Genomic DNA, 27,198 nt, shown 5'->3' on the forward strand with positions numbered 1-27,198 from the left:
TTTTATCAACGATGAAGCCACGAGTGGCTCATCAACACCAAATTTCATATTTTTATCCTAGCTCGGGGGTATTCCTGAAAGATAACAATAGGAGCTCGCGCTCCTGTGCCCATGTATCATTAAATGAAAATCACAAAAAAGAATATCTCGCAAAAGTTTGTTCCGGCCGTAGAACGCCTTGCTCGGTGACCGTGGCTTTTTTTGGTGTACGCAGCCCAAATCAAAGATCCAAGTAATTACTCCGTCGCTCGTAACCGGTGAAAGTAGCACTTCAGAGGCAACTGGTTATACCTAGCTCGAGGTCTTGCCTGCCATGCTCGCCTTCGTCTAATTTTGATTTCATAACATGTTGGTAATTGTATTCGTGGAGATGTCGGAGGGGAATGGAGTGCTGTGTTGGGCTCAGATTCGGCAGCACGCCCATAGGTGTCCCCGACTAAATCGTTCATCCCACAAAGTTCAGCCCGTCGAGTCGACAATGATGACTCTCTAGATCGGATCTACGGATCTAGTTCTCTGCAGCAACGTTTTGTGAAACCGCAGTGCTGAAACTGAACGCCATCGAGCCTTACGAGGAACGGGGGTCTCAGGCATATCGAATCCTCCATCCCCTCCCTCCGCTACAGCGTCGAGACTCAAAGGGTTGAGACAGCCGCACGAGGGAATGTGGCGTACAAAGGGGGGAGGAGAGGAGGCGTTCAACCGATTTCTTTTTAGGGTATCCCACTCAGCGATAGATCTAGCGATTGGGTGATGTGTGGCGTTCCTTAGTCGTCATCCAAGCTTCGCCCGCCGCATCACCCGCTCGGTTCAGTCTGAGCGTGGTCGGGGTCCACCTTGGCCAGACGATGTGCCTCGGCTGTGTGGTTTCGATAGTGTAGTGCGCTTGATTTGTAACCCCTCTTTCAGGTGTCCTTTGGCCATGATCCAATCTTCGCGATCGTTGTCGGCAGGGTGGGATCCTCGTCGCAATTCGTGCCGTCCCATATCTTTGTGCTAAATTCTTGTGTAGCCCACGGGGCTTGGATGTTTGGCAATGCCAGTGATTTCTGAGCCGCCGAGAGACCCTTGATCGATGAATCGTCCTCAAAGTTGGTGATATCGAAAGAGTCGTCGAGGGTAAGCTGACTCGCCTGGCTCGTACTCGGTTGGTGGCCTTGATTGGGAGGGACCCTTTCGATTTCGACGACTACCTCCCGCGTTCTGTAAATCGCCATCTTGGGCTGTCCATCTGCATCGGTAGCGTTCGCGGCACCTATCGAAGGTCTCCTACTGCTTGGGCCGGAGCTGACGGCAGCGACGTTAACGCCTCGCAGTGCGGGTATCTTTGGCTTCGCAACGTTGTTGAGTTCGATGGGATTCGGAGGCTGGCTGCTGATCGTAGCATCGATGCCACCAACGGGGCGACCTCTCGCGTAAGTGGGTAACTGCAAGCTGTACTCGGATGGCTGGTACGAGTCTCGGTTGTTGCCGTTGAAGTCGGCAGCAGAGAGAATGCCGAGATCGCGTTTCCGAGCAACCTTTCCAATCAGCTCGGCCATCGACATCTCGATCTTGAGCTTGACCATGTATGCCAAAGGGTGGAATTGCATATAACTATAGAGCAACGTTAGTACGCGGTACACACTTACCCAAAATCCATCGCCATGTCCACAATGAGAATTTGAGTTTCGCGCAAGACCACCTACACAAATGTGTTGTTGAGACTCATCATCGCAATGATGAGCACGTCCATGCTCAAAGAAAACCCAATGATGAACATGTTGAACTGCGTCAGTCGCTTGTACTTCGTCAGGCCGTGGGTGACCAAGTTCTTCTGTACGATGCGGACGAAGTAAATGTTGAGCGCGCCATCGACGATCAGGTAAATGACCTTTTCGCAGCGATCCCACCACTCGTTGATTTCGATATATCGTTCTGATACCTGTAACCGAGCCGGCACCCAAATGTTGTAGACGGAAATATTGATGGCGGTAATCAGTACGGCGACGCCCACTTTAAGTCGCCATGCCCGCTTCTGGTTGGTAAGAAGAATGGCGCATCGATTAATGATAATTTGGAGAAGAAATTGAACCTGGAGAGCCCAAGTGGTCACTGTGGTGGTCAGTGGATGGCCCAGCAGACAAGGTCGTACAAAGTAACTTACAGATGCAAAAGTAGAATGCGAAGCTGAACATGTCGGCAGTAAGTATCAAATCGACAACATCTTGAAGTAGTACTGATGACTTACCTTGGCGGTATGATGCCCTTGAGATGCAGCCAACATATAATGCTGAAGATGGTACACACGAGGATCTCTAGCCAAATCATCCAGATGTAAGAGTTCCGGTAGATACGATCGCCTTGCCGCCTGTACATGGCGGTGGTCTGCTTGATCGCCGTCCATACTGTGAGCCAGCCGAAGCCGAGAGTGAAGCCCCAGGCCAGAGATGCAATGACCATGTCATCTTCGGAGACCTCTTCGAGCTTGAAGTGTGGGGAGAGGAGGGTCATCATGATTGACCAGCCTGAACATCATAGCAGCGAGGCTGAGACATTAACAGATATTATTCCGTATTTTGCTTCATGATCGGAGAAGGTGGATGTTAGTGGATAGTTGAGATGAGAAGGGAAAAGAACTGACAAAAGGGATTAAACAACAGAACTTACCGATAGCATGGTCAACAAAGAGTGGTTCCACGACGTCATGCACGATTGGAAGTGAAAATTCGGAAAATGTCTAGCAGGGTCCCGATCTGACTGTTCGAAAAGTTGGGCTCGTTCGTGGCCGGTTCAAGAACGGAGAGCGGACGAGCACAGGAAGGGGGCTGAGAGTTAGAATGCGCAGAGGGCTGGTGTTTTTGAGGCGAGCACTTTAGGCTAGCAGCAAACACTCAGAGTAGCGTTGCGATCGGACCCAAGACGTCGTGTTTCATGGGCGAGTCAGGGAACGGTACACGCACAACGGTACGGATGGCGTCGCCTTCAACGAGCCAACACACAACTAGCACTAGAACGTTTTTTCACTGCAGCATGGAAGAAAACCAGCCTTCTTCCGCAGGTAACCCACGCTGGAAGTAAACGGCGGCTTCATCCTTCCAAGGCGAAGCCCAGTCGGGGTAAGCGTTAACGCCAGAGAAGAAACCATGCAGCCCCGGCCATTCCGATGGGAGATGAGGATCAGAAGTAACGTTCGCTAGTGGGTGCTGTTTCCCCCCCCAATCGCGAAAACGCAAAGCATGTGAGCAAAATGGTCATCCTTCAAAGGGCAATTCCAGTCCCCCAGTCTCCTGCTGGAAGAAGATGGCCCTTGCTGGCTGACAACGTGGAGGGAGCAGCCAAAACTCTGCTGATGGTGCCAGTGGAGAGCGAAGCCAAATATTGAACGACATGGAATGCGAGAGCGGCAGAAGATCGGCCATGGAAGCGGTGAGGGACATGTCTGCAGCTGCTTAAGGCGTCGATCCCTGGCAAGGTGCCATTGGGACATGACTTGGTCGTCGGCATTAGGGCGGGCGACTTAACCCCAAAAGAGACTTTCGTGGCTGCGAAGCTGAGGGATGAGAGGCCCAACGAAGGGAGGGAGTGGGCAGAAAGAAGAAAGCTTGGCATCTGATCTTCGCTGCGAATTCTGCGCTTGGGGACTGTCTTCTCGTCAGCGTAGAAACGTACATGGACGAATCGAACACGAGATGCTACTGTTGGCTCCGGGATCACCCAAGCCGGCCTTTTCTTCTATTTCAAAAGTCCGTACGGATAGTTGAAAAGAAGTATGGGGAGCACGTGGCTCGTGCATCTGGAGTCAAGAAGCTGCTCGGATTAGCCCTGAGCTGGCGGAGGTGGCCGACAACCTCCTGTATCTTGAGGACAAAGCAGAGTTTCTTGATGCTTCGCGCGAAACTCCCACCCAAGATTGGCAACGTATGCTTCTCAGGAGCTAATCTGGTTCTGCAAGAAGACGGCGGGAATGCCGCGGGCGCCGTGTAACCGTCTCGAGGTTTCCTGATCAAACCCCGTAAGACCTCCTGGACGAGCCGTAGTAGCGGTGCCGGATGTTGCACTCCGGGCACTGGAAATTGTCCAAGTAAGGGCCATTTCATATTAACAAGACTTCGTATTCCCTCAGGCTTCGGGATACATGGATGTGCTTGTCGGAAGTGACTGTGAAGGTTTCGACCCAAATCTAGCCCATGGAACGTGCGCCGACTATCGTCTTGGTAATTGGAAGATGGAATCCGCGGCTGCTTGGGGTTTGAAGAGATGGAAAGCTTCCATTGCATTTGCCGTCCTCCTGGCTCCGCTTACGCATAATAGCTATCGGATATTGGAGGTTTCGGGCAGTTATCTTGGAGCACGTCGCCCCCATCCTTGACGTGAGGTCATATTGGTGTGGCAGGTCGGCTTTTCGTTGGAAGGATTTAAACGCGCGTTCTGGGAACGTTCCATCGAAAAGACGGGATGCATGGATTAGCGAGCCGGCACGGATCTCATCTCCTTCCTTCTTTTTCTTTTTGAGCGGGGAGATTCGGTGGAGTTCGGTATCTCGCAGCGTTGCAGTAAGGCGCAAATACAGTGTTGGCGAAAGACACATGTCTCTGCATACAATCGCATGCTGCAGTCATACCGAAAGTTGTCGGCATAATTAGCCCCCCTGCCAAAAGTCCATATCCGTAGGGTACTCGAGTCATCGTTTGCGGGGCATCCGAAGGTTAGCGGCATGCAAAAGACAAGCAGCGCACTGGAGCCAGAACATCACGTAATGGTTTGTGATGTCGTTGTGAGTCTAGGTCGCACCGAGGCTATGGTTCCTTTCCCGCAATATGTTCGGCTAGAGGCTGATTGACAAGAAAGAAAGCTGCGGCATTGAGCCCCTGAGGAGCGGGCCGTCCGCAAATCTTCTCGAAGCCGGGTTTCACGATGGGGCTAGTTCTCCCATCTTGGCTCCAATGGCTCCAAGATTAGCTCGAGGTCCCAACGCATGGGGATGACATCTTCCTCGGCCGTTGGCCGCATCAACCTAGCGGAGAGACCGGCAGCGATGTCGGCAGCAATAGCGGTAGGGTTGTCGTGCATACGCGGGGGAACCACCACTTCATGAATCAAGTCGTGATGATTTTGTTCGATGGACGACACATGTGCGACAGATGTGCAAAGGGGTGGGTATCGATTTTAGAGAGGTCCAATTACCTGGCCGGTAATAGGAAACATCTTTTCCCGCCATCTTCGGGGCCGATTAGTCGAACGCCAGTCCGTCAGCCCGGCAGCCGATTAGCTTTTCGGCGAATTACAAGAAGCTTCTTATTGACGTTCCGGTGGCATACCACAGTAGTCCTGGACGCGTGGGAATAAGAAGGAGTAAGCAGATGTTGGCGAGTCATTGGACTCAGTCTAGCCGCCTGTGAGGTTTCTAGTGGTCTGGCGAGATGGGACGGACAGAACGACAACACAGAAGGTTTTCCAAGTGTCCCCACCATTATCGAATGGCGCACCGAGAGCCGAGAGGTTTGGTCGTAAGACGCGAATGAGGTAACATTCGGGGAAAACTCCGGCGTCTGTCAACTGCCGTATGGCGAGGAGCCCGGATCTGTCATCTGTGTTTCGAGTATGCATGTCGCCAGCATCTACTACAATTAGTTAGTAATCTTCGGGCCGCGGGCAACTAGAGAGTTTCAGTAACGGGCTTTGAATCTGAAGGTTCGACGACGTCCCATCCGAGGCCTTCGCTCGCCGTCTCCAGGAAATAAGTTGTCATCCAATGTTGTGGTCCAAGTCATCTAACAAGAGGTAGTTGTAATTCGAGAGCAAGTGTATACGTGCGTAGCAAGGCAGTGAAGTTGGAATATCGGATCGGCGATGTGCAGTAGGATGGATGGAGTGGAACGGTGGGAGGCTGTGGAGTCGTGGAGGAAGATCCCAGCAGGTGGAGAATGGCATCTGTGCTCGCTGCCCGCTGCCCAGGGAAGAGCTTGATGCGCACATCACCCTCCCATTTCACGTAACAGCCTCTCAAAGGTGTGGTCGGTCCATACCATGGACATTATTCACAGTCAATTACAAGCTCCAGCTTTATCACCTAAGATTAAGCTCTTGTATTACTATGGTGTCATTCCTTTTCATGTACAAGCACGCCAAAGATATCTATGTACCGGACCCCAGTTTTGCTCTCGAAATCAACTGCAAATGCCATAACCGGGTTGGCACCCAGCACCACAGTAGAGATCCGAATTACCACACCATCCATTCTTGCTGCAGCATTGGTAGTCACCGTTGCCTCGGCAAGTAGCTATTCCTGCACCACACGCACCGTCTCTTGCGACCGGCAGCCCTGAGCTCCCACCGCTGCCTGAGCTACCGCCGGAACTACCACCGGAGCTGCCACCAGAGCTGCCTCCTGAATTGCCTCCTGAACTGCCTCCGGAGCTGCCTCCGGAGCTGCTTCCCGCGCTACATGTGCCAAAGCCCGGCTGGCAACCCGTTCCGCAGTAAGCACTTGTCGTCCCGCAATATCCATATGCACTGCAGCAGTATCCGCTACCGCAAGATCCAACACCGGGACCGCAAGAACCAGGCTCGCCGGGATTGGGCTGTGTCGGTGTTGTCGATGTCGTCGGTTGGATAGAAGATGCTGTCGTTGTTGATGGTGCCTACTTGTTTGTCAGCGGGGTGATACTCTGTCTGGAATTCGTTCACCTACTTGGCAGCTCGCGAGTCGCGTGTCTGCTGCAGCTCCCTGCAGCCAAATTTTCATGGTGGCCTGGAAAGATTTGCCGTTATAGGGGTTGCCGTCACCGCGAGTTGCCTCCCAAACAGCCACGCCTCCGAAAGATGGCCGGCAATAGTACGCGCTGATGAGATTATTTGCCTGCTGATGGGTGATATAGTTCCCAGCATTGGCGGCATCTGAAGAACCAGGTAGGGTGATGAACACCTTTGCGTCTCTGCTTGGGGTGTTCGATAGCCATTGAACCCAGGCATCGAACGTGAACCCGGCTTGCTGATACGTTGAACCAGGGGTGTAGGATGGGTTGCTAGCTGCCCAAGTCGCAGCTGAGCAACTAGGGGTGTTGTAAAATTGGACAAAGATCATGTCGAACTTGGCGGCGGAGATCATCGCAGCCATGTTGGCATCTGGAACGACGCATTGAGGAGCGCCAGTCAGGTAGTATTGCTTCGAAGCTGTGGCATAGAATGTACGCAGAAGGGTCACTAGGGCAATGTAGCCTTCCGAATTGTCTGCAGGTAGCTAAGCATCAGCTGCCATTCATGGAACGCATCGACCAGGGGACGGCGAAGATGTTAACACACCTGTGGATGGATGCTCTATATCCATATCGAATCCGTCAACCTCAACCGCTTGCCCGTTGTAATCGAATGGACGAGGCCCTGTCCAGTTGGGATCTTTCGGTCCGAACATGTACCACAAGTAAGTTGCCAGGAGTTCACCCTCGTTTCTGCCTGTAAGCTGGTATGATACCACGCCACCTCCGAGTGACAGCAATATCTTCTTGCCATACTGCTGCTGGCATACTGGAATCTGAGCGTTGAGACTAGGGCAATTTGACTGCAACTGATCTTTGGAAGGGTCGATGACACCGTTGAAGCCAGGACCTGGGTAAACTTGGCCGCCGCATCGATTGCCAAAGTTTGTTCCAGGGTATCCGTTTGCCTGGGCTGGGAAAAGATGCACGAACGAGAGGACAATTACATCAATCTCGGGCTGCTGGCATTGGTTTATTAGGTCGCCCTGATTCGGACCTTGCCCCTGTTACATTGTCAGTCCCAGAGTCACGAAGACGATTTGAAAATGAGTCTTCTTACGTAATAGACAACAACATTGTTTTTCGAAGTTGGGTCGAAAGCTGCAGAACACCATGAGACTGCTATGCTCAACAAGACGAACATCCTGAGCAGCGCCATTGCAGCAAAGTGGTATATGGGGAATCAAGGGCAGACAAGCGAAAGAAAGAGACAGAAGAGGACGACAGGTTTCTGACAGCCAATATTGGCTTGAACACAGGAGTCCTCGTGATGCTGGAGGCAATGCGGACTTCAGTAACGATGACGTCGGCGCCCAAGTCTAGGAAACTGGGAAGGCGGGTGCAGTTGCTGGCTGCTTCTCCATGATGAACGCTTTTCGAGGGTAGTTCTTTCTCTAAATAACATCTAGAAAGTAAAGGGACAATCGCACCTCCCGCAAGTTACATCTTCCATCTTCCAAGAGCCAGGCGCGGACCCCCTCCATCACGGCTCCTCCTTCTCTCCTGCGGTCCTGCCGTGGGCGGAAAGTGTCCAGAAAAGAAATGCGGCGGGAATAGTCCTCCCTCCCCGCTGGGCGTTATTGCGATGCAGAATTCCGCGCCAGAGTCCGATGGCGTCGTCAATCCAACTTTCCCCGTCACGTTCCCTCTTTTCTGCAAGGGCGACCGCTACCCCTTGACTCATCCTGCCACCAAAGCCGATAAAGGGCAAGATCGCGTGAAGAGGGGGTTGGAGCCATCCTCTACGCGACGCGTCAGAAATGTGTGGGATCTACTGGGTTGACTATCGAGGTTGATTTCAGCGTCATTTTGAATGGTTCGAAGACCATCACTCCTCTGCTTCGTGTAACCCCGCGATCGAGCCTTTCCGGACGGCCGAAACATTCGGGGCTTTCGGTGGGGCCGTGCCGCCGAGACCGCCGAATGCCCCACCGAAACCGCCGACCGAGACCTGAAGACTCCGTCGCACACTTGTTGCTGCCTGCCTTTATCCAAACTTAAAAGAACCTCGATTCGTGATGATTTCATCTTAGACACCATCGACTTCAGAACGACGAATTTCAAATATGGTCCTCCTCCCTCAGACGATGCGCTCTCTCGTCGCGCCGAAGCACGGCAGCCCTGTCGGCTGGGAAGTAGCTGAAGTGCCGGTGCCGACCATTACCAGCCCCACGGACGTGATAATTCGAGTAAAGGCTGGAGCTGTCATGAAGGGCGACTGCCAGAGATCTCAGGGTTCTCCGATCGTTGCGCTACGCAAAGAAAGGTACGTTGAGTACTGGCCCATGGGCCAAAACCTCATCTGTAGGGCTAACAACTTGTTGTCTTCAGTTTTCCCATCAAGATTGGCTGCGAGGGCTCCGGGATCGTCGTAGCTGTCGGCGCGGACGTAAAAACCCTCAAAGTAGGCGACGCAGTCTACGGGCTGTGCTTCACGCGGCCAGCCTTCAGCATCCCCGACCCAGGCTTCTGCTCCGAGTACGCCGTTGGGCCGGAGAGACTTTTCCTGCCCAAGCCGCCGCATATGAGCTTCGAAGAGGCTGCATCTCTTTTGGGATACACCGTCACGGCGTACCAGACCATTAGACGCGGACTCGCCATCACAGGACAGGAAACGCTGGAAGGCAAGACCGTCTTCATTCCCGGAGCCCTGAGCGGTGGAGGCTTCAGCGCGATCCAAGTTGCCAAAAACGTCTTTGGCGCCAGGAAGATTATTTCCACGGTTTCGACTCCTAAGATGAGCCTCGTTGAGCAGCATCTTCCGGGGATGGTTGATGAACTGATTGATTACACCACTACGGATGTCGGCTCTGTGATACCCAAAGGAAGCGTGGACTTCATGTTCAACACGCAGTGGAATACTATGGGTCCCGGAATACCTCTTCTCAACCCCAAGACGGGCATACTCATGTCTATCGCATCTATTCCCCCGCCAACCTTGACAAAAGAGCTCCTTGGGCCAGCACTGGTTCCCTTCTGGGTTGTCTGGGTGTTGCACTTAGCCCAGCTTTGGTATTCGTTCTTGTTACGCGGCACCAATATAAAGCATGAATTCGTGTCTGGCAATCCCGAGAACAGAGAGGACTTGGAGAAGGCTGGGGAGCTTATCGCTACTGGCAAGGTCAAGGGCGTCTTTCGAGTAGTGGACCTGGCGGACTTGAAATCGGTGAAGGAAGAGTGTGAGAAGGTGAACAGTGGCAAGGGAGGGATTGGGAGATGCATAATAAGGGTCGAGTCTTGAAGAACCGTCTCATTCGAAGCTTGTGACAAACTTTCTCATCAACATCATGCACACAATTTAATGCAGATATATCAAGGAATCGACATCTCATCTCACTATGTTTCTTAGCATTGCTAAGTAATAGTGAAAACGTGTAGGGTATAAGGGACTCTCGCGGTACGGTGCTTTAAAAGAACTACTAATACTTACAAAAGTAATATAAGATGCCTCCTTCGATCGGGTTAATACGGTCTTAATCGACGGAGCTATAACTAAGGGAAAGAGGATAATATTAACTAAATTAGAAGGGTAAACTTCTTAATTATTTTATATTATTATATATAAAAATAAATCATTAAAAAGGCTCTAGTTCGATCTTAAAAAAGTATATATATAATTAAAATAAAAATCTATGTTACTAAGCTCCTATCTCTAATCGAGGCCCTTCTCCTTATATCTTACTCCGATTAGCTCTCCCGTAGATCCCCAGACTTAATCAGCTTTAAAAGGACCGCTAGGACTGATCGCCCCACCCCATTCCAATAGGATCCGTTCGATTGCGCCTCAATAGACCTATATCTCATACTCGGAATCAAAGGCCGTCGACAGAATGAGAAACTGTCATTGGCTTGGTATCGAAGGATTCGTGTACGTAATCGTGTCGCACTTGATTTGGCCCAGGTAGCGCGCATCAGCATTCAGATTGATCCAACGTCAATTCAACTTACCAGGACGGCAGTCAATAGTTTGAGAGGTTCATCACACGACTTTCCGCAATCGCATTCATGTCAAAAGACCAATCCCTCCGCCTCCCAGATGGCCGCATCCTCAGCTACACCACATTCGGCATCACCCCACAACCGAACCAACCAACAATCTTCCACTTCCATGGCCTCCCAGGCTCACACCACGAAGGCCAACCCGTCCATGAAGAAGCCACCAGGCGCAACATCTGTGTTGTCGCCGTAACACGCCCGGGCTACGGCGGTTCGACCTTCCAACCCAACCGCACAATTCTCTCCTTCCCGCAAGATGTCCTTCACCTAGCAGACAACCTCAAAATCCAGCGCTTCGCCGTTCTGGGTATCTCCGGCGGTGCTCCGTACGCCCTCGCATGCCTGCACTCTATTCCACCACCACGGCTCTCTGGCGTGGCAATCGTCTCCGGGATGTTTCCGTCAGAGCTAGGTCTGAGCGGCATGATGCTCATGAACCGCCTGCTCTTCAGCATTGCGCCGTGGTCACCGGGTCTCATTGAGAGCATCGCCGACTGGGAAGTGGGGAATCTCGCTCGAGATGCTGAACACCCGGAAAGGCTCGCCCGAGCGACGGCTGATGCCTTCAAGAGCCGTCCGGTTGAGGATCGGGAGGCACTGTACGCCGATGATGGTAAGATCTTGCGGGTGTTGGAGCAGAGCACGCGCGAGGCATTTCGTGAGAGTAGTTGCGGATTTGCATGGGAAGCGAAACTATTTGGGAGTCCTTGGGGGTTCGAGTTGAAGGATTTGGTTGTACAGGAAGGGAAGTTGGTTATTTGGCATGCGGGCAAGGATGTCAACGTCCCATTGCGGATGGCACAGGAGGCAGCGGGGATGATTCGAGGTGCGGAACTCAGAGTCGTTCAAGAAGAGGCGCACATCAGTCTGATTTCACGTCGAACTGGTGAGGTAGTCGACACTCTCGCAGGTATGCTGGGCACATAGAAGTTGAAACTTGTCGTAATGGTCTAGAGTTTCATCTAAACTGTTCAAAGTTGCTAAGTTTCGAGTCACGCAATCAGCTTTCGAACTCCATTGCTAGGTATTGCTATTGCAAGTGATTGTTTTCTCTCTCGCTCTGCCACATGCGGGGATGAGGTCCCATCTTGGGTCTTGTTGGTCGCGTCCCGGCTGCCCGCATTCACACATCGTTGCATGTTGGCTGCGCCGTTGAGGAGTCCCACTGCGAGGCAACTGGTAGGTTTTTGATTTGCTCTTCATCCTTGTTCCATGCAGGGAAATGGAACCAGGCAAGTGAGATAACATCGTATAAGTGATGTTGCATGCATAATCCAGGCGCTCGCACCAACAACGGTGTATCCTCCGGCGAGGGACTCGCAACCCTTGAGAACCCCTCTTTACCCAGGTCTCGTCTACTTAAGTCACGGATTGACCGGTGATACTTGCATCCCAGTCTCCAATTGCGCTTGTCCTTGCCCGACATCTCAAAACATAGCACCAGCAATTGACATCGAAGATGACCAACTCTTCACCCAGCCCGGTGGCGGCGAATGACAGGTCACAAACAGCATCGCCTAATCGTGAACAGGCCCTGACCTCGGCCAACGAAGCTGCTACTCTAGAGGTCGATGATACAGCTAGCGTTCGTAGCCTTGTTTCTCGAGCCGATCAAGTTGGGTCAACTGACTTGGAAACTGCCTTACTCTAGATTAACGGATCGGGCTCCAGTATCAGTGATCAAATGTAGAAGATATTGCTCATGATTTTGGTGACGCAACACTAACGCCGTAACTAGCTCGACCTACACGGCGTCTTTAACCTCCAGCGCGATAGACTATCCCACCGAATACGGCCGACGGTATCATGCATTTCGTGCGGGAGGTAAGTGACTCGATACACCTGCTTGGGTCTAATTTCGCACCAACATGGGCTCAGGGCAAAGAGACTCTACCAGTGACTAACAGAGAACCAGCATATTTGGGACCGAATGACGAGGTATTCCGAAACCCTGAGAATATATGCGCCCAGAAAGCAAGAACAATCATTGACTATTTACTTCGTATATACAGTTAGAGATGGACCGACTGGACTTTCATCACACCTACATGGTGAAGATCCTCGGCAGGAAGCTATTCTTGGCTCCAATTCCATCCGAGACCACCCATAGGATTCTTGACATTGGCACCGGTACTGGCATCTGTAAGCAACGCCCGAGATCAAGTTGGTTGATTGTTGCTAACCAGATGAGTATGAAGGGGCCATCGAGGCAGCAGACGTCTTTCCCAACGCAGAGGTACGCGCTCCGCTATGCTTGTGTCCTTAACCAACTAATTGCTCATAAAAGTCTACTCTTCACAGATCTTAGGAAACGATTTGAGCGCGATTCAGCCATCTTGGTAAGTGTTGTGGATTTGAGGCAGTACTTCCCATTGACCAATTTTCAGGGTTCCGCCGAACGTCAAGTTTGAAATTGACGACGTTGAAAGCTCCTGGGTAAACGAGCAGAAATTCGACTTCATCTTTTGTCGATACATGGCCGGTTCTATTGTCGATTGGCCCAAGCTCATGAAACAAATCTACGCGTATGCCTCCTCTAGACGGTCGATAGGCCAATACTGACCAAAGTCCTAGAAATCTCAAGCCTGGAGGCTGGGTCGAGTTTCAAGACTACGACATCAATTATGTCTCGGAGGACGGAACACTGACTGAAGAGCACCACACTGATCGGTGGAGTAAACTCTTGATCGAGGCCTGCAGAAAGATTGGCCGTGATCCCTGCATCGGACCGTTGCTCGAAGGCTGGGTTAAGGAAACAGGATTCGTCGATGTCGTCCACCAGAAGTTCAAGATGCCCATCGGGCCATGGGCCAAAGATCCTCACTACAAAGAGATTGGTATGATGAACCTCATTCAGCTAATGGATGGCTTGGAAGCATTTAGTTTGAGGACCTTCTGTGGCGTCCATGGATGGACCAGAGAGGAAGTCTTGGTACTGCTAGCCGAGGTACGCAAGGAGCTAAAGGCCGGGAGCTTCCATGCCCATACTGCGATGTAAGTCTCCTTTCAATTGCTTCGACTAGTCTTTATTTATGGGAGAGTTGACTGACGCTGTCTTTGATAGCCACGTGGTTTATGCACAAAAACCAGATGAAGAGGAGGTGGAGGAGACCTCTTGATCGCAGGAAAGTGGATGGCACAAATATTACACATATCGATGGGGGGATTGATCGCTTTCCCGAGGTTTACTTCACTCAAGTCTGCTCCAGCGCATGCATTAGAATCGTCTTTCTGAGAACAATAATGATTGCGAAACTCAATTTTGTGCTACAGTGCGGCTCACATGTCATGGCCAGAGCATAATCGCCTTGGAATCGCGCGCGATCGAACTCATAATGCGGGTGAACTAGCGTCTGCCCAGGGCAATTCCGGGTGAGACATCACATCTGCTAACGGGATCTCGAGGCATGATCCTCATTTATAGGTACCGGATGGAACCGATGAAGATCCCGCCACGGCAAACTAGGCCCGATGCGACTTCAAGCCCGCTCCCGTTCGATCCATCCGGGCTGATTCTCCAAGCCATCGACGCCCTGGTTGCTATTTGACGAGAGTCTCGCCCCAGACACCTCACCGAAACCGAATGATGGTGGCCGGAATCAAGCGAGACTGTCAGCCTGGGAGAGGTAGCTCTTTGAACAGCCACGCCGCCGAGATGGGCCCTCTTGCAGGTATGTCTCGTGGGCCTTTTGTCTGGAATGCGTGGTTCTCGTTGCCAGAGTGCAACGGGTGATGGTTTCAATGGAAGACCCCCTTCTCGAACCTGTCTAGTGCTGCTATCCTTTCCCTTAAAAGTGTTTGTCGGTCGTCACAAAAACCATCAAGGACGCGCCATATTCGATTTCTTGGCGTTCATCAGAGATCAACTTCGAGATTGCTTATCAGAGCCACCGCCGTTGATTGACACCATGCGGACAACCTTGGTGGCCCTTCTCGTCGGTGTGACGACAATCTTCGCCCAACAGCCAACTCTACCCGATGTTCCCGGTCTTTCACTCGACGATAATCCCCCATGCGCTGTAAGAAGACTGGAACCACCCCATCGGCAACTAGATACGGCGGTGTTAATTTGAAGTGAAGCTGCCTTGCCTCCTCGGAGGCCTCAATCAAACGAACTGCCCCACGAATGATCAAACATGTCTGTGTCAGGATGACGACTTCATCAAATTCGTGGAAGGATGTGTTATTATGAGTTGCCCGCTGAAATACGCCATCAGTAGGTCTCAATCCGCCCCAGTGCGGAAGTTATCCGTCTCACGTCTACTTCAGTCACGCAAAATATCACCTGGACCGCGTGTGATTTCCCTCTGCACAATGAGGTACCAGCCACGAAAGTAGCTCGGATCGTTCTGTTCGCGATGCTTCCAACACTCGCCATCATCCTTCGGCTGATAACGAAGTTTGCTCGGTTATCGCCGTGGGGTTGGGATGACTACACTATTATTGTGGCATACGTAGGTCGCCGACCAGTCCGGAAAGGCCTGACCAAGACACTAATATGATGTTTGAAGATTATACTTGTGGCGTACGTGTCATTGCACGTCTTTCGTAAGCCACCGAGGGATTCTCAACTCCAAAAGTGCGCTGACATTATTGAACAGTCGAGGATAACGGTGCCGGGAGAGATCTATGGACTCTCAGTAACTCACAGATTACCCATTTCTTCAAGGTATTCAACGCCTGCCACTTCTTCGCGGACGTCAAATCGTCTGTACGACTTGCACCCGGGGCTATTGTTGCTAACATCAAATCTTATAGGGCTTCTATGCACTACAAACATTATATCATTCCTGCATCGACATCATCAAGGCATCGATTCTCTTCATGTACCTTCGGATTTTTCATCTGCCTGGCGAAAAGATCACCATTGCGTTGTGGGTCACGCAGGTACTCAACCTCATGAACGGCATCATCTTCATCTTCGTTGGCCTGTTCCAGTGCAATCCTGTGAGTCTTGCATGGACATTCTGGACAGGGGATGCGACTGGGAAGTGTATGAACATTGTATATCTCGCGCTGGCACACGCGGGGATAAACATTGCGCTGGATGTTTGGATGCTCATTTTACCCCTGACCCAAGTTTGGGGCATGAATCTGGCTCGCCGCAAGAAGTTTGCGATCATGTTCATGTTCAGTCTCGGTCTGTTGTGAGTACCTTGCCTTAATATCCATCTCATAAAGCACCGCAGGTTACTGACATATTCGTTTCAGTCTCACAGTTGTAAGCTGCATCCGGATCAAAGCAATCTTGGACTTTAGGAAAGATCCGCTCAACCCTACCGGTAAGCTCCTGATTGCTTCGCTCCACACGATGAAGCCTGAGTACTGATGCATTTCACTCCATCGCAGTGGCCATGATGCCGAGCGTCATTTGGACGGACCTTGAGCTTTACGTTGGAATTTTCACAGCTTGCATACCGACTCTTCGTCAGTTCTTTGTTCGGTTCATCCTTCAACAGTCAGAAAAGAAGAAGCATTTGAGTTCAGCTGCGGCTGAGTATAGAGGCTCAATGCTCACGCCCAAGAAGGGCGGGTCGCAGCAAATGAGCGAGCTCGACACCATAGACGAGAGCAGCCACCATAATTCTCCATAAAATCATAGTATGAGAGTAAGATTTTAGGACTTACCTCGTCCGTATGTATAATAATTAAGTGCAGACTTAATGTTGGCATATGTAGATATCAAAGATTAAGGTTGCTACCCGCAGTGGAAGAAGCTGAACCGCCTTTTCCTCTGGCTATCTTATTCCTATGGAATGTTCCTTCGTGGAATCTGATCACCTTGATTGATCATAGCTAGAATCTTGTCGTTTATATATTGTCGCCGCCCAAGTATTTATTCGAGGATAGAGAAGGTGAAAGGAAAAGTAGCCATCTCTCCAGAAATTCATTCGTCAGATCGTGGGCTCCTGCATTTAAGCGCAGCTTCATCAAACTACCTCGAAAAATTACTAAGCCTTATCGGTGCTCAAGAACCCCAAAGCCCGGATCTCAGAGCGGAATTCTAAAATGAGGCTAAGCTCTGTTCCCCTTTTCTCCCTTCGTCAATGACCATCTACTTCAGTTATAGCTCCTTCGTTGCACCCTCCATGTAGCATTCTGAGCTAACGACCATCATCTACTCTCATCTCATCATCTTTCATCACAACCACCAGCTAAAACTCTTTTCTTCACGATCATGGCTCAGTCTTCTTCCGACTCCTCTCAAGCAGAATACTCTCTCAAGGCCACTGTGGCTGCCATCACATCCTACTATGAACTTCTCGCCCGCGTACACCCTGGCAGTGTCTGTTCTCTCGAGTACCCTCCCTCCGGAGGATGGCCTCGGATTACGTCTGAATCCTTCTCCATCTTGGGCCGAAATGATACCGTCATTGAGTTGATGCGGCACATTCCGGTATTTCACTAGCGATCGGATCAGCTGCATGAAATCAAATACACCCTGTAACTTCGCAGACGTATCTTTCTGCAGAAGGACCCATGAAGAAAGCCGCGCGTATAATGAGGAAGTGCGGCCTGTCCCTCAAGACAAGATTGGTGCCAATCCTGGCTACTCTCCTGAGGGCGGAGGAGTGCCGATCACATCCAGCATGTTCACCTTGGCAGTGCTGGCCGAAGAAAAAGAAGAGGGCTATGATATCCTTCTTGAGACGGAACACAACATCGTCATTGTGGGCAGAGTTAGAGAGGAATTCCCACGCGGGTAGGCACCGATCCCTCCCGATGCGGATCATATCCAATGGGGCGGAGATGATGAAGACGAGGCGGAAGATGAAAAAGACGATAAAAGTAACGGAGAGGATAGTGAAGAGAGTGAGGAGGATGTCGACATATATACACTCGGTCATAATTGGAGATATTTGCCGACCTATCGCATCAATACATTCTTCAAAATGTGTCAAGAGCAATGGAAGGTTATGAACTGGATGCCAAAAAATGGAATGGGCTGGCCACATTGGGAAGAGATACCGGTCCGCAGAAACAGAGCTTGACGAGACGTACGGCAATGGTCTCAGGCAAAAGATCATGCGGGAAGCTGGCTGGCCCGGTACAGGGGAGGAAGTTGGCTTGGGATGGGACAAGGCAAAGGCAGAGAAACAGATGATTGAGCTCATGTAGATTTTCAATGATGGCAGTTCCTACGCTTTGATCGGTGATATGTCTGTGGGATTCAGCATTGTTTCGGCACTGGTTGTATTTGTTTTTTAGCTACCGTTTGAAACTGGCGGATCGGGACCGCTGACCAGGCTCCGGGCCGGACGTGGCGCGTGCACGCGCGGGACGGAGCGAGCACCCGCAACGGCAGGTGAACACAGCTTCCGTTGGGATGGAAGCATCCATACATCACGTTAGTTGTTGATCTGCTTCCATCAAGCATCTAACCTCCTGAATACGTTTGCTACTCTGATATAGTTTGAGAAGCGTCTGGGAAATGAAGTTGCTGCCGTATTCGCTAAAATCATGCATGCATCGTTGCTGAGTCCACTGCCTTATCGCCTTAGGTAAGCCCAGACCACTTAAAGTCCAGCGGGGCTATCACGTACATAACGCGCCTCGACCATCAAAAGACGCGTCGCGCCCGGCACTCCCTAGCATCATTCTATCTCGCATACTCAACTTGTCACAGGCAAATGGAGATATTCCATTCGATCTGATCCCCGTCGGCCTGTACCATCCTTTCCCGACTCTGATACAAATACAACATCGTCAATTCGATCATTCTGCCCCGGTTATCTCAGACAGCACCGAAATTACCGCCTTTTATTTTCCAAGAGTTCTACCTGGATCTCCAGACAAAGATGGCTCACAAGCGCAAGCGCTCCGAATCCGAACTCGTCACCCTCTTCCCCTCGCCAGCTCGCTCCGAATCCAGTATCGAATCCTTCGAGTCACCAATCTCTCCCAGCCCCATCTATCCTCGCGCACATGCGACGCCATCGCATCTCTCGAGTCGCACAATGAAGCGCTTCCGCGACAACAGGCCCTCGGAGGAGCAAATCCATCGTAAGTCTGGTCCATGGCGTCAATCAAGAAGGGCAACATAGCTGACAGCATACCTCAGAACGTACTCTGAACATGCTTTACTCCGCACAGCAACACAACCAGTACCCAGCCGACGCAGGCCACGAGACGAATCAGTCCGAACCCACACCCGTTCCTGCCGCCCGCAATAGCCAGAAGTCCCTTCACAGCTTCTGGAATATCAAATCGGCCGAGCCCAGGTGCCCCGCCTCAGCTCCGTCCGTAGACCAGAGCGCGCTGTCGCCAATGAGCTGCGACGACTGCGGCTCTGGTCTCGGTGTCTCTGATGGCGCGGCGGGCGGGATGGATATTGACGATGGCTACAGCTACGGTGTTGATCACTCTTGCGGTGCGTGCAGCAGGCACGTGTGCTCGCATTGCTCCGTTACAAACCTCGGCGAGCAGCGGCGATGCTTGAGGTGTGTTGGAGTTGCAGCGGGAGCGGCACGAAACGGCTCTGGATGGCCATCCTCTTCGATGTCTATCTTCTAAGTATCCTAGCCTGGCTGCTTCTGGGCATCATTCTTTTTGGTGGCGCATTGGGTTCTACACGTCAACGGCATGCCACGCCATGGCAGTCAGCCGTGTATGGTTCTGGGAAAAGGCGTTTCTGGCTTGCTGTGACATGATTCTCTGGTATTGGCGTTGGGGTATTTGATCGTTCAGGAGATACCATAGGATATCGTGCATCACAATTCAATTTCAATCTGCGCATTCACTCAATAATCAGCTCATACTCAGCCGCGCGAGCAATTGACGATGCTACGTACTGCGTCTAGAGCACCATGCATGATATGGACCGCGCCTCTTCAGGGGATGCCACATAAGAGTGGCACTTTGGCAGCGTGATCCAAATCGATCAGCACGAAGGTTCTCAGATAACCAATCACTGTATTATTCAGGTGGAAACGGAGTCGTTCAGTCCAATGATATCCAGTGAAAGGCCAGAAAACCCGGCCAAGGCGCGTGGCTAGGTGCAGCCGCCTGCATACGACGTTCTGAACCAACAGACGACGGCAGCAGCCTATCGCAACAACCTTTGCCGCAGAGATCCGTTCTTTCCCCTCTTCCGAAAAACTCCTAGAAAGCGGCCTAAACCTGCAAAGTTTCCAACATAAGTGACGGGCGTTTGCTATTCGACCTCGTGAAGCAACCAGCAGACAGAGCCCTACTTACTCTTGCGCCCAAGGCGCCTCCGTCGCTCATATTCAGTTTATACCAACACAAGATGGCCGAAGCAATCGGTCTCGCGACAAGCGTTATCGCCGTTGCCGAAGTCACAGGCAAGGCCATAGGTCTGACTCTCAAAATCAAATCGCTCTGGTGCGAAGTCAAGAACGTCCCAGCCGTTCTTCTCGAAAAGGCCGAAGAACTTCAAGATCTAGACGACTATCTCAAAGACGCCGAAACTCAGACTGCGAGCAGTCCTGTATCCAAGTCGGTCATCAACGATGGGATTATGCAGAAGTCGCTCCGGCGAGCCCGCGCCGCGTTGGCAGATATACAGAACACCATCGATGACCTCAGTCTTCAGATGTCTGATCCGCGGAAGCATCGACGCAAATTGACTGCTGCAAAATTTGTCTTGCAGAAAGATACAATAGAAGACATGGAACGAAAGCTCGATCGAGCTTTGGAACTTTTCAAGGTGGCTCAAGGAATCTATTGCACGTGAGTGAATACTGGATATTTAGGTACTGAATTCTTTCTAGAGCTTGGCTGATCTGAGGTGAGCAGAAAATTGACTATGCTTTCCACGGCCATCATATTGGAACGGCTCCCGAATTGTTTGAGTCCTTCGGAAGTCACAGAGAAATCATCCCAAAAAGTCGAGGTGGCAGAATTCTTTGAGCAACATAAACCAGCTGTTGCCAACAAAGCTGGCAAAGACAACCTTGATATGGCTCAAGGCACAACCGCTATTGGAAGGCTTCGTCTTGGGTTTGGAGACGACGTCTTCCAGATTTCGCTCAGATCACCCAGTTGGCTCGGCAGCAAGGTTTATTCCGCCATGTGCCACAAGAGCATACTTGGGTGGCAAATCAATCTTAGAACTTATGTGGTGATCGAGAGCTTCTTCGGCTTTGAAGATGCCGTGAAGTCCGACGATCCACAGGCTCTCATGCAACATTTGCGATCAAAATCGCTCACACCATTTGTTCAAAACGAGGGCGGGGAAAGCTTATTATCCGTACGTGAATCCAACTACCAGCTCGACGAGATAAGAGCAATTGGCACTGATCCGATGTAAGCTTTGCGCCCAAAACCGATGGGTCAACATTGCGAAATGGCTTCTCACCTTTGGGCTGTGCGCTGGTTCCTATAGCGGTGACTTCAAGGAGCTGAGGTTCATCATCCTCAAAGTCCATGATTTTATTGGCACTTCAATGCTAATGCATTACAGAAACTCATATTCAAGTCATCTCATTTACAACGCTACCAATCAATGGTCTCATCCTCCAACTGCCCGCTCAGATTCTCCATCCGACTTGGCTCTCCTTTTCGCCTCACACGCGCTGAATGGAGACACTGGTATATCAGTTGACATTATGGCCTTCATAGCAGGCCTTGCAAACTTTGAAAATTTCAGCAGACTGCTTCATTCCAAGTCTCCAGTGTCAGATCCAAAATGGTTTTCTTTTGGTGCCAGAGTTTCATTTGCATATTCTGGAATCCTTGGCTCTATCTGGACCTTGGAACAAACATCTTCCGTGCTTACGGAACTCGGAAGCCTCACTAGAGAGCTCCTAATGTCCTGGCGACTCGGAAGACAAGACCCAGTTGTGATGACCTTGGCAGCAGTGGGAATCGGGGCTTCGTCTGCTCGAGCACCCCGTGGCGATCCCGCCCAGTCGGAATCCGTCACTGGGTATGCGCGACTAGCCGACCAAATCATTTCACTGGATCCTGAGAGTCTCATAAAAGCTACCAGAGACCAGAGGAGAAACAGTCCGATGCACATGTTCATGTGGTATATGCTTACCAACATGCAGCCTTGCTCGGCAGATCAAGCAGACAAAATCATACAATCGGCTTTACTTGTCTGGGTGACGACACTATACCGCAACAAGGTGGATCTTATAGATCATGGCCGTCAGTCGCAAATGACCTATAGCGTGCGAAGGCGTTGTGTGCTTCCTGGATGGACGTTTCGGATGGTTCAGTATCGCTCCGAGCCACGTAAGCGTCATCAGAAACGTGAACGATATTATCGGGCTGAATACGTCGGCATCACTTACGGTTCCTTGCCGGAACATTGGAAGATATGGTGGGCGGTTGAATATGAATGTTACGCGGGTGATTGTTGGAGAATGCTCGAGGATTCTGCCATCCAAATTCCAGGTAGCTGGGTGGATGATAGAGTTTTTGACGATGAGAAGATGTTGCCATCGTGGGTACTTGAAGAAAATCGCCCGTTGATATGGTCTGAATATCGCAAGATCAGGCCACCTGTATAAGAGTATATTCTTCTTAGAAGCGGTCTTTGCCAACCCACCTCTATTTCGTAGGACATTCACTAGAGCTTACATTTCACGACCTCACGACATACAAGAGTTACGTTACCAAAGACACCGAACTTCTCGCAACGGAGCAGCAATTCTCTGATCATGCAAGGGAGTTAATACCACTGTGCGTTGTAGACTATGGTGCTACTGATCAGTACTAAGTGAATGTGTGAGCAGGGAGCAGGTGGAGATACTTTGCTGAGGCGTTAGTTCCGCCTCAAGACTGTCTCTTGAGAACCCTTATGCAGTGCTTAGCACGACACTGAGGGCGAGAGATCCGAGTTCCTACACATTTCAAGCATGGACCACGCTTAAAACAAATAGTCTCTTCTTTCTCGATAGCTCTCATTACAGCCCCTTCTATCTTCTTATGCGCTCTATGAGTTGGAGTATAAGCATAGAGTCAAACGTGTCAAAGACAGAATCGACGCCAACTAGAGGCAGATTTGTAAAGAAGGGAAAAGAGACTATAGTTAGCTTATCAAATATATCCTCATGAAAAGTCGTGAGGCTCAGCCAAGGTAATGAGTTGCCTTGTGTCTACCCCATGCAAACGCCAGTCAGCTATGGGCAGGATAAGATGGTGTTGCGGGCGAAGCGATCGAATCAAATGATGGAAAGTCTAGACGCAACCACATGCATGGCGCACTATGCTGGACCAATAAGCCCAGCACCGCCTCATGACACTGAGGTTCATAAGGCTACGGACTCTGCCCCTCCCGCTCTCGTCTGACCTTTCTCCTCTTTTCTCTTCGAATCTTACTGTGCTTTACGAAGACCCAAAGCATTCATTCCTTTCTCGTTTCCTGCTCACCTGCGGTTTTATTCTCGGCGCTCGACTCCTCGGCAACCTCTAACTCTGGATCGGTAAAAGCGGAACTCAACACTCAGCTTATCAATATGGCGGAAGCTCTTGGCCTAGCTGCCAGCGTCATTGCCATGGTCGACGTAACCGCCAAAGTCGGCAGCGCCACGCTCAAGCTCATGAAACTGTGGAACGAGGTAAAGGAAGTACCAACAATGCTTCTACAGAAAGCGGAACGTGTCAGAGATCTAGAGGACTTCCTGCTTGATGCCGAAGACCACATACAAAGTAGCCCGCTGCCACAAGCCTTCTGGAGTACGAACTACCGCTTGCGGCAACACATTGAAAAGGTCCGCCGTGCACTTGACGAGGTTCAAGATATGGTGGACGATTTACAAGCCAAGTTGACTGCCCGAAAAGACGGCTTCAGAAGCAAGCTGTTGTCAACCAAGGTTGTGTTTCGGAAAGACGAGTTGAAAGCCTTGGACACGAAGCTTGATGCAGCTCTCGGTTTATTTTCCATCGCACAGATGCAGTGGATTATGTGAGCTACTGCCTTACATACCACTCTTTTAGGTTCGGCTTTGTAACCATACATATTCTAGGGCGATGTCGACATTTAGAACCTCAATGAGCATCGAAGAGCGGTCTAGAAGACCAGCTGCTCCAAACACGCTGACGGCGGCAAGAAAGAAAGAGAGAGTAAGGGCATCAACCACACCCGCTCTCTGCTACATTTCTACCCCAGCTTCGATATTGCCTACCTTTCGACTCGGTTTTGGAGACAAAGACAGCTTCCAATTTTCTATCCAGGCACCTTATTGGCTCTCTGGGTCTGTATACTCAGTCATGGCCCAGAAAAGTTATCAGGGCTGGCAGCTCAACCTGAGAGCTTACGAAATTGTGAGAAACTTTAGCAACGGATTATATGATTGCATCGAAAATGACGACCCCTCTGGAACTCTCCACTTGTTGTCTGAAAGCAACATGACTCCCTTCGCAAAAAATCAATTTGGAAGAAGTCTACTGCATGTGAGAATTTTCGCTCTGGCAATGACATGAAGATTTGGCCACTGATAAGGCTGAGTCAATCACAGGTCGCAGTCGAACAGAAATCTCTCAGAGTAATAGATATTTTTCTAGAAAGAGGACTTGCATGTTTTCTGCAAGACCCGTGGGATAACAGAGTGAAGAATAGGTAATAACTTACTTCCTTAGGCTGTGACACCGAGAATACCATATTAACATCTTTGACAATACATAGATATCCCTTTTTACTTTACGAGCTTAGTTGGTTGAGCCATTCATATCGATATCATGACTTGGAACCTACGCTACGAAAGCTGTTTCTAGATAACTTCCTCGATGATTTCCTCGAATATTCGGAGCAAGTCTCACTTCTTCTTGAATTCGGCATTAGCTTATCTTTCCTTCAATTGCTTTTGGAACGCAACAATCTCACCGAGACACCATTTTCCTTTCCAACACGGCTGTTCCATCTCAGACTAGCTGCAACGAAATGCGGCTGGGAGGCGCGGGAAATTTGTGTCTTAATTCCGGAAGCTCAACATCTTGATGTACACTCCGGAATGTTTGCATATTCCAGAAATATTGAAGGATACTCCCTCTTTCATTCATTCGTCATGGGGATGGCTGGCAACTTTTCGAGAAAGACCCGCCACCCAGATCCTGACCAGTGGGCCATATCAAGACAGTGGTGGAACAGATTACTCCATGACGGCATCAGGCTGGACCGTCCAAGTCTACATCACATCGACACAACTTTTGGTTGGTCAGGATATAAGTCCATGAGCTCACCCTTGCTTGCAGTCATCACATCGTCAATCGATGGAAACCCCTTGATTCTAAGCACTGCGAGACAAGTATGTGAATCGCTGATAGGAGTACTTTTCGAGTGGGTCGCTATGCTATCTTCCAGCAACGTAGACCTTCTGGAATACGGGCGTGAAGAAAAGCACATGTTCAAGCAAGGTCTTACGAATGTCCGGCAGCGATGGGCCCCTTGGGTAGCAAACTCTTCCGGGATAACTCGATTATCTGTTATCGGCATCACTTATGGTTCTTGTCCAAGCCACTGGAAGCTGTGGTGGACATATGAGTACGAAGATTATGCAGGAGAATTCTGGGACATGGTCCAGGACGAGGCGAGCAAGGTACCTGGTGCCTGGGTTGATGACGCTTGGGATCCAGATGACTATGCTAATGAGGAGTGGGACAGGTGGGAAGCATGGGAAAAGGAGCTGCCCCCTCCGTTGATTTGGTCCGAGTATCGCAGAGTTCGGCCGCCAGTCTGAGTTGATACCGGAATCAATGATTCAGTCGTCAGACAAACAACTGGCTCTTACTACAGTCATCACTCTTCAAGTTACTTGAATGTTGCTCATTCAAAGCGTTCTCCCGTTCACGAATAGGCTATCACTAAATCTATTCCAATTGCATCAACGGGATCCAGTGCACAAGCTTAAGAGGTAGTGGTGTACCTTAGGTCAGGGCAGAATTTAAAGTATCTCAGTGAGTAGCCGCCGAGTGAATATCACCCCGATAATTGCATCCAATAGCTAGTCGGAGTGCTATGTTTGGAAAACCCGTATGCGGTATGCAACCTGGAGGAAAAGTCTCTCTACCGGGAGCCCCTAAATCCCAAGCTTCCGCTCCATTTGAGGACAGCGTTCCTCAAATTGTTGGCCAAGATCCGGTTGAGCTCTGTTGCCTTTTCATCATAGCTGTGATTGTTTCTTATTCCAACCATCTTCCAGACTTTCTTGACTTTTTTCTGCGTCGGACCAGTCTAAAAAGGCAAAATTTGGAGACAATTTAGCGTCACGTGCAGCTTGTCGGCCTGACGATCGCACCTTCCTTGCTGGGTACCTCACCTCAGGTACCTTCCCTGAGCTAAGCTCACTGCCAAATCTTGGAATCGACTTGTCGCCTCTCACATTGTCTCATACAACAAACTCACAACACCATCCGCTCGCTCACGTTCTTTCCCTCCTTTCTCGATACCCGCCGACCTGTACCGGCCGTCCGTCATTCAATTCCGCTCATTTTATCATTGCCCCTGGATTCGAAGCGCAGATCCAAGCCCACAGACTTCTCTACCTGAGCTTCTCTCTATCCCTCTGACGGAAGACATCCACAATGCTCGGCTGGTATGCTTTGCCGACAAAATTTCTTGATATCGCCAAGCTTTGCATCGCTAAACACTTCATCTCTAGGTATCAGGCAAGACTCGCGGCTCGCCCGCTGCTCACTCAGAGCATCACCACCGCCATCCTCTTCGCGACCGGTGACATCACTGCCCAGCAGCTCGTCGATAAGCGCGGCCTCGAGAAGCACGAATGGGCCCGCACAGGCCGCATGGCCCTCTACGGCGGTGGTAAGCTCCACCTCACCTCACCTGCACTAAGAGAACTCACGCGCGACGACGCCTTCATCGTCGATCTGAGCTCTGGCCGATGAATTCGATTCCACTAACCAAATGCCTTCAGTCATCTTTGGCCCCGTCGCCACAACCTGGTTCAAGTTCCTGCAGAACAACATCGTCCTGAAGAACAAGAACGCCGAGATGCTCGCCCGTGTCGCCGTTGACCAGGGTGTCTTTGCCCCCGTTATGATCAGCGTCTTCCTGTCCTCCATGGCCACGCTCGAGGGCGGCTCTATCAAGGAGAAGCTTGACAAGAACTACAAGACTGCGCTCACGTCCAACTACATGCTCTGGCCGTTCGTCCAGGTAGTGAACTTCAAGTTCGTGCCGCTTCACCACCGTGTGCTCTTTGTCAACGTCATCAGCATTGGCTGGAACTCGTACCTCAGTTTCTTGAACAGCCAATAGATGGCTATTGGGGACTGGGTAGTAAGATGAGCTTGAAGTGGTTACCGCCAATTGAGGGAAGCAGTCTAGAGGATGGCTCGGGGGAACTGAGAATTCGCTGTGATTCCAGCGTCGTATAGCGATTTATGGCTTCAGATTTCGAGCATTAGAAGCAGGATAGACGAGATTGAAGTGAGGAAAAGATGGTCATGGGCAGGGCCGGTGGGAATATACTGCACCATTCTTATTCTATCTCAACGTGAAGAGTTGCCTCAAAGCATGATGATAGGCCTGCCATTG

The 27,198-nt window shown here is 50.7% G+C and overlaps 13 protein-coding genes across 13 annotated transcripts; 10 read left to right on the top strand and 3 right to left on the bottom strand.

The window, feature by feature from the left end:
• Positions 1-905: 905 nt before the first annotated feature.
• On the bottom strand, positions 906-2,496 carry CABS01_07894 (uncharacterized protein; the record flags this gene model as incomplete). The annotated part of the gene is made up of 4 exons (XM_060541256.1): positions 906-1,596; positions 1,689-2,094; positions 2,147-2,169; positions 2,231-2,496. 4 exons carry the CDS (start codon positions 2,494-2,496, stop codon positions 906-908), a joined length of 1,386 nt encoding a protein of 461 aa, XP_060402756.1.
• Positions 2,497-4,162: 1,666 nt separating this feature from the next.
• On the bottom strand, positions 4,163-4,570 carry CABS01_07895 (uncharacterized protein; the record flags this gene model as incomplete). The annotated part of the gene is made up of 1 exon (XM_060541257.1): positions 4,163-4,570. The coding sequence occupies one exon, from the start codon at positions 4,568-4,570 to the stop codon at positions 4,163-4,165; it is 408 nt and encodes a 135-aa protein (XP_060402757.1).
• Positions 4,571-5,367: 797 nt separating this feature from the next.
• CABS01_07896 (chitin recognition protein) lies at positions 5,368-7,896 on the bottom strand (the record flags this gene model as incomplete). The annotated part of the gene is made up of 5 exons (XM_060541258.1): positions 5,368-5,600; positions 6,284-6,623; positions 6,674-7,212; positions 7,285-7,741; positions 7,798-7,896. 5 exons carry the CDS (start codon positions 7,894-7,896, stop codon positions 5,368-5,370), a joined length of 1,668 nt encoding a protein of 555 aa, XP_060402758.1.
• A 907-nt stretch (positions 7,897-8,803) lies between these two features.
• Positions 8,804-9,978, top strand: CABS01_07897 (alcohol dehydrogenase; the record flags this gene model as incomplete). Its single annotated transcript, XM_060541259.1, has 2 exons — positions 8,804-9,003; positions 9,069-9,978. The coding sequence occupies 2 exons, from the start codon at positions 8,804-8,806 to the stop codon at positions 9,976-9,978; spliced, it is 1,110 nt and encodes a 369-aa protein (XP_060402759.1).
• Positions 9,979-10,742: 764 nt separating this feature from the next.
• On the top strand, positions 10,743-11,660 carry CABS01_07898 (uncharacterized protein; the record flags this gene model as incomplete). Its single annotated transcript, XM_060541260.1, has 1 exon — positions 10,743-11,660. The coding sequence occupies one exon, from the start codon at positions 10,743-10,745 to the stop codon at positions 11,658-11,660; it is 918 nt and encodes a 305-aa protein (XP_060402760.1).
• A 532-nt stretch (positions 11,661-12,192) lies between these two features.
• Positions 12,193-13,852, top strand: CABS01_07899 (methyltransferase domain-containing protein; the record flags this gene model as incomplete). Its single annotated transcript, XM_060541261.1, has 10 exons — positions 12,193-12,318; positions 12,385-12,419; positions 12,472-12,557; positions 12,649-12,671; positions 12,746-12,875; positions 12,932-12,969; positions 13,035-13,072; positions 13,121-13,258; positions 13,308-13,727; positions 13,798-13,852. The coding sequence occupies 10 exons, from the start codon at positions 12,193-12,195 to the stop codon at positions 13,850-13,852; spliced, it is 1,089 nt and encodes a 362-aa protein (XP_060402761.1).
• Positions 13,853-14,641: 789 nt separating this feature from the next.
• Positions 14,642-16,327, top strand: CABS01_07900 (CFEM domain-containing protein; the record flags this gene model as incomplete). Its single annotated transcript, XM_060541262.1, has 8 exons — positions 14,642-14,752; positions 14,814-14,949; positions 15,003-15,187; positions 15,245-15,281; positions 15,335-15,444; positions 15,492-15,880; positions 15,945-16,015; positions 16,083-16,327. The coding sequence occupies 8 exons, from the start codon at positions 14,642-14,644 to the stop codon at positions 16,325-16,327; spliced, it is 1,284 nt and encodes a 427-aa protein (XP_060402762.1).
• A 660-nt stretch (positions 16,328-16,987) lies between these two features.
• Positions 16,988-17,116, top strand: CABS01_07901 (uncharacterized protein; the record flags this gene model as incomplete). Its single annotated transcript, XM_060541263.1, has 1 exon — positions 16,988-17,116. One exon carries the CDS (start codon positions 16,988-16,990, stop codon positions 17,114-17,116), a length of 129 nt encoding a protein of 42 aa, XP_060402763.1.
• A 1,416-nt stretch (positions 17,117-18,532) lies between these two features.
• Positions 18,533-19,247, top strand: CABS01_07902 (uncharacterized protein; the record flags this gene model as incomplete). Its single annotated transcript, XM_060541264.1, has 2 exons — positions 18,533-18,737; positions 18,796-19,247. The coding sequence occupies 2 exons, from the start codon at positions 18,533-18,535 to the stop codon at positions 19,245-19,247; spliced, it is 657 nt and encodes a 218-aa protein (XP_060402764.1).
• Positions 19,248-19,983: 736 nt separating this feature from the next.
• On the top strand, positions 19,984-21,638 carry CABS01_07903 (uncharacterized protein; the record flags this gene model as incomplete). The annotated part of the gene is made up of 4 exons (XM_060541265.1): positions 19,984-20,426; positions 20,493-21,002; positions 21,082-21,118; positions 21,558-21,638. 4 exons carry the CDS (start codon positions 19,984-19,986, stop codon positions 21,636-21,638), a joined length of 1,071 nt encoding a protein of 356 aa, XP_060402765.1.
• A 1,523-nt stretch (positions 21,639-23,161) lies between these two features.
• CABS01_07904 (uncharacterized protein) lies at positions 23,162-23,614 on the top strand (the record flags this gene model as incomplete). The annotated part of the gene is made up of 1 exon (XM_060541266.1): positions 23,162-23,614. The coding sequence occupies one exon, from the start codon at positions 23,162-23,164 to the stop codon at positions 23,612-23,614; it is 453 nt and encodes a 150-aa protein (XP_060402766.1).
• Positions 23,615-24,991: 1,377 nt separating this feature from the next.
• Positions 24,992-25,381, top strand: CABS01_07905 (uncharacterized protein; the record flags this gene model as incomplete). The annotated part of the gene is made up of 1 exon (XM_060541267.1): positions 24,992-25,381. The coding sequence occupies one exon, from the start codon at positions 24,992-24,994 to the stop codon at positions 25,379-25,381; it is 390 nt and encodes a 129-aa protein (XP_060402767.1).
• An 844-nt stretch (positions 25,382-26,225) lies between these two features.
• Positions 26,226-26,919, top strand: CABS01_07906 (sym-1; the record flags this gene model as incomplete). Its single annotated transcript, XM_060541268.1, has 3 exons — positions 26,226-26,236; positions 26,303-26,463; positions 26,576-26,919. The coding sequence occupies 3 exons, from the start codon at positions 26,226-26,228 to the stop codon at positions 26,917-26,919; spliced, it is 516 nt and encodes a 171-aa protein (XP_060402768.1).
• Positions 26,920-27,198: the final 279 nt, after the last annotated feature.

The sequence above is a fragment of the Colletotrichum abscissum genome (assembly GCF_030869225.1).
Source record: "Colletotrichum abscissum strain IMI 504890 chromosome Unknown Scaffold_17.1, whole genome shotgun sequence".
In the NCBI taxonomy this organism is placed as follows: domain Eukaryota; kingdom Fungi; phylum Ascomycota; class Sordariomycetes; order Glomerellales; family Glomerellaceae; genus Colletotrichum; species Colletotrichum abscissum.